The 16219-nt window shown below is 44.8% G+C and overlaps 1 protein-coding gene across 3 annotated transcripts in view; it reads right to left on the bottom strand.

Moving 5' to 3' along the window:
* Window positions 1-16219, bottom strand: part of TRANK1 (tetratricopeptide repeat and ankyrin repeat containing 1) — a 76989-nt gene that overhangs the window by 9052 nt on the left and 51718 nt on the right. For all 3 annotated transcript variants that reach the window (XM_015236275.3, XM_015236276.3, XM_015236274.3), the window contains 7 exons: window positions 14057-14256; window positions 13447-13584; window positions 9802-9948; window positions 8571-8727; window positions 5565-5653; window positions 2283-2386; window positions 2034-2166 (listed from right to left, as the gene is read on the bottom strand). In XM_015236275.3, the coding sequence (XP_015091761.2) occupies window positions 2034-2166; window positions 2283-2386; window positions 5565-5653; window positions 8571-8727; window positions 9802-9948; window positions 13447-13584; window positions 14057-14256 (968 nt within the window). The remainder of the gene's footprint in view (window positions 1-2033; window positions 2167-2282; window positions 2387-5564; window positions 5654-8570; window positions 8728-9801; window positions 9949-13446; window positions 13585-14056; window positions 14257-16219) is intronic.

Below are 16219 nucleotides of genomic sequence, written 5' to 3' on the forward strand. Positions count from 1 at the left end.
CACTTATATGTGGAATCTGAAAAATAGAACAAACTAGTGAATATAACAAAAAAGTAGACTCACAGATACAGAGAACAACTAGTTAGTGGCTACCACTGGGGAGAGGGGAGGGGGAGGGGCAAGATAGAGGTGGAGGATTAAGAGGTACAAACTATCATGTATAAAATAAGCTACGAGGATATATTGTATAGCATGGGGAATACAGCCAATATTTTATAATAACTAAAAATGGAGTACAACCTTTAAAGATTGTGACTCACCGTATTGTATATCTGTAACATATGATATTACTGTGTATCAACTATATTTCAGTAGAAAATTGTTTTTAATTAAAATTTTAAAAATGAATGGCTTTCCATACAGCATGGTGACTATAGTTAATAATACTGTATTGTATATCTGAAAGTTACTAACAGTGTAGACCTTTTTAAAATTTTATTTATTTTAATTTTATTATTCTTTATTGACGTATAGTTCCCTTGTGATACTATATTAGTTTCAGGTGTACAACATAGTAATTTGATTTTTTTTTATAGATTACACACCATCAAAGTTATAAAATATTGGCTGTATTCCCTGTGCTGTACATTACAGCTTGTAACTTACTTATTTTATATTTAGTAGTTTGTACTTCTTAATCCCCTTCATCTATTTTGCCCCGACCCCCTCCCACTCTCCTCTGGTAACCACAGTTTGTTCTCTGTACCTGTGAGTCTGTTTCAGTTTTGTTATATTTGCTGGTTTGTTTTATTTTTTATATTCTGCATATAAAGGAAAGTGATCTTAAATATAACTATGGGTGGTGATAGTCATCAACTAAGCTTACTGCCATGATCATTTTGCAATAGATGCATATATTGAATCATTATGTTGCACAGTTAAAACCAATATAATGTTATACATCAATTATATCTCAATTAAAAAAAAAGAAGAAGAAAAACAAATCACTAAGAAAATTGTCACCACTGATGTCACAGCAATGAACGGCTTACTTTCCTCCTCAGTGTTAATCTCGCTGCAGGTAATAACTGTTTGTGGCCGGAGCCAGCCTGCTGACTGCACTGTGAGTCGCTGGGCTCTGGACCAGCAGCTCCGTCCACCAGCATGTCCACCATGATGGAAATGTTCTATTCCATAGAGCATTTGAGACGTGGCTCGTGAGACAGAGGTACTGAATTTTTAACTTTATTACATTTTAATTAACTTAAAAATGTTTAATTAAGTAGCCACACATGGTTAGTGGCTGCCAGATTGGTCGGTGCGGATCTAGGGTAACTGCTGGGAACACAGAGAAACCACCATGTAAATGCCAGACTGTCCCCCCAGGCTGACTCTAGACTGAACACAGAGAAAGAGAAGGCAGGGATATCTAAAATCCATCTTCCCTTTGATGTGAACATTTGGCCTCCCTGTAGTTAATATTGGGTCTCAAATATTGACCCATGAAGCAAGTCAGACAGAGAAACACAAATATCGTATGATATCACTTATATGTGAAATCTAAAACAAAAAAAAAAGATACAAATTCTGTTTATAAACCAAAAACAGACTCATGGACATAGAAAACAAACTACGGTTAGCAAAGGGGAGAGGGACGGGGAGGGATAAATTAGCAGCTGAGGATTAATAGACACACATTACTATAAATAAAATAGATAAAAAACAAGGACCTACTGTACAAAACAGGGAACTATATTCAATTTCTTGTAATAACCTATAATGGAAAAGAATCTGAAAAATATATGTATGTATGTATATGTATAACTGAATCACTTTGCTGTACACCTGAAACTAGCATTGTAAATCAACTACACATCAATTAAAAATTTAAAAAAAAAAACATTGGCACAGACATGGGGATACACACAGAGTCCATGCACCCATCTACACACAAGTGGAGCGAGTGGAGAAAGAGGGGCCACCCACTGAGTCAACAGGGCCAACCTCCCCGTCTTGACCCAGGCGGAGGCTGGGGGCCACCCTTCTGTCTGCCCAGGGAAGCCCAGTTCTCCCAGGAGCAGCCACAGGCGTACCTTTCCCAGCCTCTCGCACAGCTGGGCACAGAGCTGGAACTCCTTGGCATAGCTCAGACACTTAAGGGACAGCTTCGGCTCCTTGCACTCCAGATAGGTCTTAGCCAGTTCCAAATACTCCACCTGCTTTTCCCTGGGAGGAGGAAACAAAGCAGAGCTTCCATGGGAGGTGGACGTGCCACCTGTATATTTATAACCCACAGCTCTCACGAGAGCAAACCTGAAACAACCCCCACCCAAGACTCTTACTTGGGGCTGACTTTCTTGGATTTCATGTTCAGGGCGGTGTTGTGAGCCAAAGCCAGTTTCTCCTTCTCCAGTGCGCCTCCTTTTTGGTAACACTTGGCTGCAACCTGGAATAAGCCAAAGGTTTCTGTTTCCAGCTAGGTCATGGAGGTGGCAGAAGCACGAAAGGGAAAGCATGCATTCTGTGTCTGCACGGATGGAGCACTGGATCCCACCCCAGTCACGTCTGAGAGGGAGAAAAGGAAAGACTATGCAGTTTTCCTATTTCATGCCCATACCTGCTGCCCATATTGTGCCCCCAACCCCCTTTCTAAAAAAAAAAAATTCTTGGTGTTATAACAACAGCCAAGTGTTTGGTATTTTTTTCCAACTGCAACAAGGATGGGCAGTGAGTACATTGCGGGAGCTCGGTCAAATTCCACCACTGCGACATGTTCATGGAAACGCTTTCCAGACACAAACAAACACACAACAGTGCAAATTCTGTGTCCCCTCCCTCACAACTGATTACAGGGGTTGCCCCAGTCCGTCACCCAGCTCTGCATCCATCCACACCCCCTTGCAGAGTAACTCTGCAGCTTCTCCCATTTCTCTGTGGAGAGTGTGGCCTGTTTCCCCTCCCTCCTGAACTGAGCCGTGATCTGCTTTGGCCAACATGATGCAGCAGAAAGAAGTGACACTGGGCCAGCTCCCAGGCCAGGCCGAGGCCTCATGTGCCCTCATGCAACCTGCTCGGGCATCATGTGAACACCAGGAACCCCATTCACCCCCATCCCCTGAGCCAAGAGCCAGCCAACCCCCAGAAACAGACCTGCTCGCTGACGGGTAGCTGAGGACAGCTTAAGTCACCCAGCCTAAAAGAAATACTTAGATGGACTCAGCTTTGCCTACCCACAGAACTGTGAGCTACGTAAGTGACTTGTTTTGGGGGATGTTACGCAGCAAAAGTTCGTCACTCTCAGATGTGAGTGACTTGCTGCAGACTTAAAAGCACTTTCCCTGCCACAGCAGACAAAACTTTCCTAAGAACTGGGAATAAGAAAACACTGAGAATTCCTCTTCCCCAGGCTTGTCAGATGGGAGAACCTCAAGCAGTCACTTCCCTTAAGTTCTGACTTGCTGTGTCACTGCGTCCGTCACTTCCCAGTACCCTCCCTATTCCAAGGAAAAGTAGATCATTAAAACAGCAGGACGAGCCCTTCTGAGAAATCACCGTCTTAAAACACCGGTTCAGAAGCGGCAAGAGAAACTGCAGACACTTTTCCTGTAACATGTGAGGAGTCGGACCTAAGTCTGAAAAAACCTAAGTCTAACGTGAGCATGGAGGCAGGGACAGGAAAGCAAGGATCGGTCCAAAGCTCAGCTCCAGCTGTTCTCTCAGGAAGCACCGCTTACAGCTGCAGGCATGGAGCAGTCCCAGGCACCCGGGAGAGTCAGTCTTGAGAAGTGTGCATTTCTGTGCGGTCCTGGCCGGTGTGGCACTCTGCTGGTTAGTTACCCCCAGGACCCTGTCCTCCCTTTGCTGCCTGATGGCAGAACCTGCCCCTCCATGAAGGGCTGAAACTACCAGAGGGGACTGCTCTGCTCTCCCAGATCCCTTCCAGTCAGGGAGGGACAGGTGACCTAGTGCTGACCAGGGAAAGGTAAGATGTCCACTGGGGACCTCATGATTTTTTTTAAAAAGGCCACAAGAGGAATGTGTGTGCCCGTACTTCATTCCTGCTTGGGATGCTGCTGAGAGGAGTGAGGTGTCTGGCACTGCTGCAGCCATTATGCAGCCAGGAGGGGAAAGCTCTGGTAAGTTGCAAACAGCACAGGGAAGACATGGAGTGAGACTTGATTCAGCTGCAGAACCAACCCTGAGACCAGACTTCCTGTTGTTGGATGAAAAACAACAACATACCCCTTTCCATGGGTTTTTTTTTTAGCTTTTTTTTTTCAACAATTTCACTTTTTTTTAAATTTATTTTTGGGGGGGTGGGAGGTAATTAGGTTTTTATTTATTTATTTATTTATTTATTTATTTATTTTTAATGGAGGTACTGGGGATTGAACCCCAGGCCTCGTGCATGCTAAGCATGCGCTCTACCACTGAGCTATTCCCTCCCTCACTCTGTGGGGTTTTTGTGACCTGCAGGTGAAGACATCATTACTGCTCCATCACAGGAGACACACAATGCCTGGTGCCCCACCTGAGACCGTGTGAGGGGTGGGGGTGCTGCCTGTGGGGCTCTTGAAGCTGGTGTCGGTATTTTAAGAGGACTAACGGAGAGAACACTTCCCATAAGAAGATGGCATGGGCTTGCTAAGATGGCAGGTAGCTTGAAATCAGTGAGCTCAGTTCCGGAGACAAAGCTTAACCTGTGCCCACCAGACTCAGATTGGCAGTGAGGTCCATGCCTGATCAGTTTGAGAAACAAAGGGCAGGACCGATCTGTTACTGTTTTAAAATGCAGGATGATGTCCTGGGCTTGTACCCAGAAGGAAATCTACTTCAGGATGACACCTGCACCCCAATGTTCATAGCAACACTATTTACAATAGCCAAAACATGGAAACAACCTAAATGTCCATCAACAGGTGACTGGATAAAGAAGATGTGGTATATTTATACAATGGAATACTACTCAGCCATAAAAACCGACAACATAATGCCATTTGCAGCAACATGGATGATCCTAGAGAATGTCATTCTAAGTGAAGTAAGCCAGAAAGAGAAAGAAAAATACCATATGAGATCGCTCATATGTGGAATCTAAAAAACAAAAACAAACAAAAACAAAGCATAAATACAGGACAGAAATAGACTCATGGACAGAGAATACAGACTTGTGGTTACTGGGGGGGTAGAGGGTGGGAAGGGATAGACTGGGATTTCAAAATTGTAGAATAGATAAACAAGATTACACTGTATAGCACAGGGAAACATACACAAAATGTTATGATAAATCACAGAGAAAAAAATGTGACAATGAGTGTGTATATGTCCATGAATGACTGAAAAATTGTGCTGAACACTGGAATTTGACACAACACTGTAAAATGATTATGAATCAATAAAAAGTGTAAAAAAAATAAAATAAAATAAAATTAATCATCACAAAAAAAAAACAATGCAGGATGATGACAGCTTCCTGGGATACAGGGGGACAGGCCCGGATGTTTCAGAAGCAGCAGCAGCACAAGCACTGTGACCCCTGTCCCATCCTGGTGACACATGCCATGATGAGAACCCTACCTGGGAGGCCTGATGAGGCCACGGGGCAGACAGACCTCACCCCTTACCTTCCAGCACTGGTGTTTAGCGTAGTAATCTCCTTGTGCGATCCATTCTGCAGGGGTTGAGGTCTTAACGAACATGCTATCATCAAGGTCTAAAATGAAAAAGAAACGTGGGTTTGCCTCTCTGAGCATCCTTCACTTAAACCTGTTGCTAGGGGCTGAATTTTGTTACCCCTGCCTCAACAAAATTTCTCAAGTTTTGAACCCTAACCCCCAAGTCCCTCCGAACACAACTGTGTTTGGAGACAGGGTCTTTAAAGAGATTATCAAGTTAAAACATGGCCGTTACGTGGACCCTAATCCAATCAGACTGGCGTCCTTATAAGAAGAGGAATTTAACACATACACATCATTACAGCCAGGGAGATAGGCGTGAGAAGAAACCAAACCACCAGCACCTTGATCTTGGACTTCCAGCCTCCAGAACTGTGAGACAATAACTTCTGTTACGTAAGCCACCCAGTCTTTGTTTGGCAGCCCGAGAACACATCTGTGTTGTCTGTCTCGTATTCATGTAAGATAGAGGTGAGCTTATCCAGCCAGGTTCTGGTGCATTTTGGAAGGAGGAGGTGGGTATGAGAAAGGATGCCATTTGGTTTTTGAGCTTTGGTCTACTTTTGTACGGCTATGAGTTAGAAGACAGACCAAGTTCTAATTCCTCCTTGAAAACCCAAAGCCATGTAGCTCTTGACAAACTCCCATGCCAGGGCCTTAGCAAGGGACAAGGTGATAAAATTTTACAGAATTTCCAAATGTGCAGACTTTGTCCTCCTTGCAGGAAGCAATCTGACACATTCTGGTTGGTGGACACAGACCACGACAACCACCTGCTGCTGGTCCGTCTGCTATTCTCACCAACCCGCGGTGACTGTACTGGCCTGCCCTCCTGAGACCCTCTAAGTGTCATCAGCAGTGGTGACACTCCCTGCAGATTCTGAGTCACAGCTTCATGAAACACCTGAAAGACTGAGTATCGAGACAACACAGATGCCAAATCAGAGATACCCAGGCCAAGGGTTGCCAACTGGAGGAGCCAGGCAGACACGCCAGCTTTGTTTAGAAGGTGCAGAAACACACACGAATCCTTGCAACCTGACCCTCCCTGCTGGCTCTCCACCACCTCTGCGTGCAAAACTGACTTCGCACCATCTTGTTCTGACACCATGTGCACTGAGTGCCCTGGTAACACGTTATTCCCACAGCGAAGCCCCAAAGTATCTCTGCCTCAGGTCAGTGACCTTTGCTGGTGCTACATGGAAGAAACCCTCAATGACATAGTCACTCCACGCACCCCAAGTTCCCCATGGAAACAGATGTCCTCAAAGACTTTACCCTGTGCAACTCATGACTCACAATTACCACTGTACTTTTTCTTGTGTCTTTTTGTTGTTGCTGTTTTTTGTGGGGGAGGTAATTAGATTTACTTATTTATTTCAATGGAGGTACTGGGGGTTGAACCCAGGACCTCGTGCATGCTAAGCAAGTACCCTCTTATATTCTTAATGCAACCAAGAGAGAAAACAAATTATAATCCTTTTTAATTATGACTTAAAAAAATTTACATTTTTTTTAAACTTAAGTACAGTCAGTTACAATGTGTCAATATCTGGTGCACAGTACAGTGTCCCAGTCATGCGTATATATACATATATTTGTTTTCATATTCTTTTTCATTAAAGGTTATTACAAGATATTGAAGATTCTCGTCATATTCAATATGAAGATATTGAATAGGTTCCCTGTGCTATACAGAAGAAATTTGGGTTTTTTCCCATTGTGACTTTTTAATTAAAAAAAACAAAAACTGCTTAGCTTGGTGACCTTTTATAACGAGTGCCAGAACCTAGTTCAAGAATAAAACGGGTTTGAGCAGCAGGAAAGAATGAGAACAAGCTCGGGAGGCCACCCCCTCGTTTTCCTCTTAGACGAGGAAGGGGAGGCCCAGGGAAAGAAAGTGGGCCCTGAATGACGTCCTGTGGTTGCACAGGTGGAGAGTTCTAATGAGAAGCCCGGTTAACACAAGACTTTGACTTTTCCCATTATGCCCATACAGTCAGGTCCCAGGAACAGAATATCTGATCTTGGTCCCTGGCTGCGCCATTGGCTGTAACCAGAAATAGCCTCCTTAAAACTGGCTGGAAAACGCTCAGGAAACCAGTAAACCTCTTTGCAGCCGCCGAGCCCTGAGCTTTCCCCTCATCCTTGGAGAAATTCACCGTGGCCTGGAGGAGCCAACGCCACTGCCAACCCACGAGAAAGAGAACAGTTATCTCCTTCATGAGAGCTGATTATTTCTCCCCTAGTTATCCTATCAGGAGAACGTCATTCCACTTTTTCATTAGCTAGCCTTTGCAAATTATGAAAACAGTTCATGATGATGTTGGGTGTTTTTTTTTGAAACTCGGCAAACAGCACAGGAGGGTATAAAGTGCCCACATCTCATCAGCAACCCCACACCCGTCCGTCCCGGCACCAGAGGAGTCCCTGCAAACAGCTGCACCTTGATGAACACTTAGGTCGTTTTTAGTTTCTCATAATTACAAACAGGGCTGTGAACCCTCTCGTGCACGTCTCCTTGAGATACGTCCTTGAAATACTCTGGATAGTATCCTTCATAATACTCTAGTATCTCTGGATAGATTCCTAGAAGTGGAATTACTGGGTCAAAAGGCACGTACATTTTTTATCCGGATAGGTATTACCTATCAGCTGTCCAACAGCCCACACCACTTTGCCTCCCCACAACACAGCCTCTTCTCTCTAACCTTGTCCAGGATGCTCCCCTTCAAAGGACAGATAAAAGACCTTCCCTGAAGGAGTTAACCCTCCCAATCCCATTTCCACCTCTGCCTCCCACACACCTTAGTGACAAATACAAATTCTCATTTTTCAGAAGAATGTGGACAGAATAGTGCTTTCAAAAAACTATCCCTTTTATACCTGATCCTAGAGCAGCTGAGAGTAACATGCTTTCTATCTGACAACCAGAATATTTTCATGACATCTGACCTTTATTTTCATCCGTTTTCACAACTTTGACGAAATCCCTTCGCATGAAGTATTTGAAAGCAGGAGCCCGCTTCTCTGGGTTTTCGTCAAAGATCCAGAGGTTGACCCGAGCCCGGGTGATGGCCGTGTACAGCTGCTTCAGCTCCCCGTTCAGGAGCTAAAGAGGAGAACAGGACAAAGATGTGAGCCCTCTGTCTAGAGTGCGGTGTGACTCACTTCAAAGGCTTACTCGGATTTTGGAGAAGTGCAACATTTTACGGAGGACAGCACAGGCATGAGCGGGACCAGAGAGCTCACTGTGGCTGCAGCCCACGTAAGGGGAGCTCTAGCAAGAGAGGGGCGCCCTCTCCCCTCCATGGGGTCTGCTGTGCTTGTCTCTTTTGAAATAATTATAGATTCATAGGAAGATAGTGCAGACAGGTCCCATGAACTTTTCACTCCGTTTACCCCCATGGTTACATCCCACTCAGTCACTGTAACTTCTTTTGTAAAACTGGAGCAGTCAGTCTCCTCTGTTGTGACTATTATCAGCACTAAATTACTCCTGACCTACTGGACGATGGAGGCCTGACGGTCTCGGGGGAAGATGACCTGAACTCAGGGAGGGCCTCCTTGATGAAATAATGCACATTTCAAAACAATGACGGATTTGTGGCTATCCAGAGGTTTGCATAGCTTGGCGGTGATTTGTCAGACACTGACAGACATAACCTGATAACTGCTATTCTGTTTGTTTTGTACTCTGTATAAGACATAAAACTAGGACAGTAGCTTCTCCCAAAGTTTTTGATTTTGCTGGTTTGATTTTCTGTGATGTTGTGATCACTCAAGGCCCCCATTTGCCTCCCTTAGGCAAGAGCTCCACAGAACTTCTTAGCTTTGGCCTCCTTCTCGAGGATGTAGCTGGGATGCCAAGGGGACCGGGAGCCGGGTCCCTGCACAATCAAGGCTGGGAGACAACAGTCAGAGTTTCTGAACAGAGCCAAGGTCCAGAGGTGAACAGAGGTGCAGCCTACCCGTGGGCCCCTCTATCAATCGAGCCCGGCTCTCTGCTGAGGAGAGGGGTCCCCAACGCTAAGATGCCCGCATTCCCTTTCTTGTCCTCCACCCTCCAGTGCTGATGAGCAGGAAGACCCACAGCACAGGCTCATCTCTAACCTCATCTTCTTGTCCAAGTCTCGGTTACTGGCTCCCTGTCAAGTAAGTGTGAGGACCAGTGGCAGATAATCACCTTGTACATTTCTGGATTGACGGTAAGATGGCGCCCCGGGGAGGAGCTGCGTTTCTCTAGGGGCATTTCAATCAGTGGCCTGCTTTCCTCTCTGGACTCGGAGGATGAAGGAGTAAATGAGGAAATGATCTTCCATTCCTTGTAAGCCTGAATAACAAAGACACATTAAAGACCAGCAGAATACACTTCTGAAGCTTACACCCAGCCTCCCCAGGCCTTGCGGAGAATTGAGACCCCTTCTCCTGACATGGGGGCCAGGCCTTCAGCCCCAGCCATGAGGAGGGGGCGTCCTGTGGCCTCAGAGTGGGGGTCAGGGCCCAGGCAGAGATCAGGGCAGCTACCGGGGAGACAGCCCCAGATGCTGGGCCAAGACAGCCGCGAAGCAGGCACACGTGCTCACTTCTAGGGGGAAGGCTCAGGGCCCGAAGTGCTCGCTGCAAGCATTTCCACAAGCAGATGGAGAGAGGAAACCAGCGTCCTCACCTCTTCTCACAACATGTTTAAGTCTCAGTCATTAAGAAACATGGGACAAACTGTCCAAACTAAATGATTCAACCAAGGATGGAGAAATTCGGGAGCCTTGGGGTACACTATGCAAGATGGACTCTGGGCTCAGACAGAACGCAGCATGGCACAGTCCACCTACTTATGAGCTGTGTGACCTTGACCAAACATTTATTTGCTTCTTCTAGGTCTCATTTTTTTTTCTGTAAAACCGGGATGATAGAATGATCCAGGTTTGTTGGGAAGTGAAAGGAGATAATCAATGTGAAGTGTCCACACCATGCTTGAGAAAGACTTCATATTTTAGCCATTTTTCCCTTTATCCAAATCAAGCCACAGAACCACTGTGACTTGTAGACCAGGGTCTGTAAATTTTCTTGCTCAAGGGTCAGATAATGACTCCTTTTTGCTTTGTGGGTAGGGTCTCCCTTGTAACTACTCCACTCCACCCTTGTAGAGCAAAAGCAGCCACAGTCCGTAGTAAATGAACGGGCGTGCAGGGACGTCATAGAACGTTATTTCTTGATGCTAAAACTGAATGGAATGTAATTTTCACATGCCACAGAATATTATTTTCCTTTTGATTCTTTTTTAACCATTTAAAAATGTAAAAACCATTCTGAGCTCATAGGCCACACAAAAATAGACAGCAGGCTGGATCTGGGCGCCGGGCCTTAGTTTGCAGACCCTGAGGAGGCAAAAGCGCCCAGATGACGTGCAGTATTTAGAGTCAAGGATTCCCATGAAATTTCAGATTTCATACTTCAGTGTGTCGGGGAGAGTAGGCGGTCAGCTCTCCTAGTCTGTTCTTTTCTGTTTATAAAATGATGTTATTCTCCACCTCTGTAGCCTTTCAAGGATGATGGAAAGGCAGGGTAGGTAGAGGTTTTCACCTCCCTTCAGTTATTCTGTAACTTAAACTATATAAACACTAGGTTAAGTGCTTTAAACACCATCTCCTCAATAGGAACGTTCTGCTACTGACCAATTAGGGAACTGATCACGATGTTATGGGTCCTTTGAAGAGAAGACTCGCAGGTCAGGGCAACAAGAAGCCCCTACACACACACACACGCACACACACAGAAGCAAAGAGTGAGCCTGCTAGACACATGGGTGGAAGACGAGTCCAGGGATGGAGAGAGGTGCTCGCCTCAGTCCATCTGCCTCAAATAGCAAACTGTTCAGCAGCCTTCACCCTGAAAGAAACCCCATGTGAGCAGCCAGACCAGGACGACTGGGGACTTCAGTGACCCCTGTCTCTCCTCTCCTTGGACTGAAGCATCTACTCCCATTTGCACTGATGCCTTTTGGTCTTGGGGTCGTAAATGATAAACTGAAGGTGTGCTTTGCGCTGGGGAATGCATGACTCTACTCCCATGGCAACTGGGAAGCATCACATCAAGATTATAAACATAGGATGAAGTGGATGTTACAAAAGATTCAACTGGTGATTGTTTTAATTTCATGCAACTCACTGAGCCATTGGTGGGAGCTTAGGGTCAAGGCATCCAGGACTCTGCCGTGCTAGGGTCAAGGTTAGAGAGAATAACCAGATTTTTCTTTCATACACAGAGTTGACCACAAGTTACCAATGTATCAGCTCAGAGCTCCTGGAGCTTCTAACGAGCACAAGCATACAACTGGTACTTCATAAAAGACAGGAACAACAAAGTCTTACCCCTTCCTCTTTTAGGAGAGCCTCGGTCCAACCATGACCAATGGATGTATTATGAGAAAAAAAAGTTAGTCCTCAGAGATTAAAAATGGTTCCAGGATTAATGAGAATGTATCTCATTTTATTAGCAAAAGCCAATAGAAAAGGAATGCACTTAAAGGATGGCTATGATATATTCATTGTGGAAGGTTCTGGCAGCTGATTTGCATGCAGGGCTTTAAAAGGAAGGAAGTTTAGGGGAAAGATCATGAGATTTAGAACTCAGAGCATCTGACTTCATCTCCAGGCTCTGGCACCTACATTATGACTATGGGAAATTTACTTAATGTCCATGACCCCCGGCCTTATCTGTAGAATGGGGGTAATAAAAATACAACCTCAGAGGGTCAGTGGAGGATGAACTGAGACAATGTATTAAAAAAGCACATTATAAACTGTAAAGTGTCCGTAGCAATATTAGTCGTAGGTATTATCAAGGCAAACGTGACATTTTTTAAAAGACTAGACAAAAGAAAAATATGGACTCCATTCAAAGGGTTAGTTCTGGGGCAGATTTTTAGGGAGTCAAAGCTAAGAGTGCTCCTGACTTGGGTATGAAAATAGCCCCTTCGAGCACACGCCATGTGCAGTGCGACATCTGCAACGAGGACCCGGGCACAGCCAACTAAGTCCCCAAAGAAGACCCCACCGCACAGTCAGCAGCCAGCCTGAGCCCCATCAAAGATGGTGGTGAAGAGACACCAGTGGCTAGGAGACTGAGGACAATGGCCTTGAGTTGGTGGCTCTCCCTGTAATGTACTGAGCTGGAGGAGAAAGACCGTCACCAGCACTCAGGAGCCAAGATGAAACAACAGGCTGGCACAGAGGTCACTGAGTTGTCAGTCCAGGGACTCTCAGGCTGCCATTGCCTGCAAGCAGTGGTGGCGAAGCCATGCCGGAAGGAAGCTCAGGCGGGGCGGCTGTTCTCGTCTCCTGCGTTACCTGATCCCGGGGGCAGGAACCAAGGCTCATTTGTCTTCCCGGAGTTCACTCTCTCTAGGAATGACCTTGCCCAGTTTTGTCCTCGCCAGGTGGACACTGCTAACCTTGCCTTCATTTGTAAGGCTCTCATTAGAGCTTGCTCCAACTCGAGCATCCTCGGGAGTCAAGGATAACAGTCGTAGGGAAAACCGGAAGCTGACACTTGGGTACCAGGCCTTGAGAAGAGATGAATACAAGAGAGCAGGGAAGGGCAGGGCACGGGAAGAACTAGGTCACGAGACACTGCGGAGCAACCCACAGCCCTTGTCAAAACCCACATCCAAACACACAAAGAGCCCCACACCAAATGGACAATGGTCCAAAACAGAAACAGGCACCTGTGACAAACTCTTTTCGACTCAGCTCCAAATTCTCTTCCCAGGAGTGGAAGGGTAGCTCATACAGATACATGCACTGTGGGAAAAGAATTCAGAATGACATACCTCGGAATCAGTGAAAAAGTTGTAAAGGAGGACATCGTCAAATTCTAAGCCCTTTGCTTCATAAACTGTTAGCACAAGCGCTAACCCCAGCTCTTCTGGAATTTTCTCCTTTGCCATTTCATTGGCTACAAGGATCACCTGAGGGGAAAAAAAAAGGCGAGGGAATAGAAGAGAAAAAACATCAAATTGTAGAAAAAGAAATCTAGTAACACTGAGTCGATTTCTATGGGAGGCAGAGAATGTCTTTGAAGAGAAGTACCGGTGTGGACTTGGTCAGCCAGGCTGGTGGGACTGTGAATAACAATTAGTCACTCACCCATCCCGGAAACTTCCTCATTTTGGAACAGGGGCTATTGAGTTCTACCTAGTGGAATGACTCAGCTTCTCAAAACTTTTTTCAATCACAAACTGCCTTTTATTTTATTTTATTTTAAAAAATTATTTATTTTATTTTAGTGGAGGTGGGGAGGTAACTAGGTTTATTTATTTTTAAAGGTACTGGGAAACTGAACCCAGGACCTCGTGCACGCTAAGCATGCACTCTACCACTTGAGCTGTACCCTCCCCACTTCGCCTTTTATTTAAAAACATACAGTCTCAAGAAACTCACCTGATGGGCTCCAAATTCGATGGGCTGGGTTTTCCTTTTGTTGCCTCGAAGCAATATTGCCAAGTCACTCACACTACAAGACTCCAGGACAATTGGTTTGGGACCATCGAAGAGGCCAGAATCCCTTGTAAGGCGATCAAAAGATTCCGGGAAATAGAACTTAAGTAAATCTATCACTCCAGATGCCAGATTGAGGATTCCTGGGATAAAACAAAAAACTTGTAACATACAACATGACAGCATGGCTGGGTTACCTGTATTCTGTTTTCTTATTTTGGGTTTTGTTTTGTTTTGTTTTTCCTGAGAAGCAGCATTGGTCCTGATGGTACATCCAGCTAGCTGCAAGCCCATTTCCAGATCCTATTAGATGATCCCTTTGGCGCCGAGCTGTACTATTCTGGGTGGAGTAGATGAAGACAGAGATATGTTTGCTGTAGCATGAAGGTTTTGTACAATCTCCTTCCTGACCTATATTCGTGTTAGAGAAAATTACCTCATGAAGAAGAGTCAAGGCGGAAATGTAATCTAAACAATTAGAGCTGTTAGAATGCCAATACAGGCGGCTAATGTAGACAGTAAAAAAGCAAGAGTTATTGCATCCCCTGTCATTGGTACGTAGCGCACCAGAGACGCTACCTGGTAAGAGCAGTGCTGGTTGTTAGCTGGGACATCACCCTTTCTGCCAGGTGTATTCCCAGCCGAGACAGGACTATACTAAGAAAAACTGTCAGACTGGATAAAGAACTTTCCATTGAGCTTTCTCCCTGGGTCCCATTTTTGTCTAAGCACTGAAGTAACACCGACAGTGATGCTGACTGTACAACAGGCACCTTCCTAAAAATTGTCCCTTTTTAATCCTCCCAACAGCCCGCTGAGACAGACCAGACAACCCCACTTTTGCAAACAGAGACTCTGAGGTCCAAGAAGTTAGGAAACACCTCCAAGTGTCAGGATTTGAAGCTGGTCTGAACACAGACCATCCTGGGTCTCCCACTATTCCCAGGGGCCCTGTGCCGTTTGCTCAACACCAGATAGAATACTATGAAATGGGCACATGTGTCCCCATTGCAGTTATCAAGGAGTAAAGGGAAATTTCATCATCCAGGGCTACTATTATCAAAAGTACACAGTTTAAAGAAATCGAAAGCACAAGTTGAAACTGTTGAATCTAATCTAACTCAGCTGATATTGTGGTTCAGAGATTTACATTAATGAAAGAATCAGAAAAAGGCACGTAAGTGTTCACTGTGGTGAAAAACTGGAATCCACTTAAAGGACCTTCTAGGGAACTACATAAATTATTTTATATAAACATACTCGAAGAATAAAGGATGATTCAGCCACAAAAAACATGAAGTACTAACACAGGCTATAATACGGAAGAACCTTGGAAACATGATGTGAAATGAAAGAAGATGGGTATAAAAGGTCACATGTTGTATGATTCCATTTATCAGAAATGTCCAGAATAGGCAAATCTAGAAAGTAGACTGGTAGTTCACAGGGTTAGGGGAATGAGGAGAGACTGCTAATGGTTTTAGGGTTTCTTTTTGGGGTGACAGAACTGTTCTGGAATTAGATAGTGGTTATGATTGCATAACCTCATGAACATATTATTTAAAAAACCCCACCAAGTTGCATATTTTAGACAGATGAATGTTATGCTGTGTGAATCTCAATTTAAAGAATAAAAAATGGGGAAATATTCACTAAACATATATTCACTACATAATCAATAAATACATACATGCATGTGATAAATGCATATATGTATAAGTACAAAGATCAGGAGGAAATAAAACAAAATGTTAGTTGTTAGCAGCCTTACAGGGAGCTTGAATTTTTTTTTTAACATTTTATGTGTTTTCTAGCACATCTTATTGGGGCTTTTTCTGGTTCTATACACAGAAATCACACAGCCTTCCCTCCATCCTAAGAGAAGAGGTGGAGGGAGGGCATAGCTTAAGTGGCAGAGTGCATGCTTAGCATGCATGAGGTCCTGGGTTCAATGCCCAGTACCTCCTCTAAAAATAAATAAATAAACCTAATTACCTCCCAGCCACCAAAAACAACAACTAAGAGAGGAGGTGGGAGATGGGGTTTATGCAGTAATCATCTGTGTGGGTTGCTTAGCACAGCAATTTAAAAAAAAAATCAGTTTGC

The sequence above is a fragment of the Vicugna pacos genome, chromosome 17, assembly GCF_048564905.1.
Source record: "Vicugna pacos chromosome 17, VicPac4, whole genome shotgun sequence".
Classification (NCBI taxonomy): Eukaryota; Metazoa; Chordata; class Mammalia; order Artiodactyla; family Camelidae; genus Vicugna; species Vicugna pacos.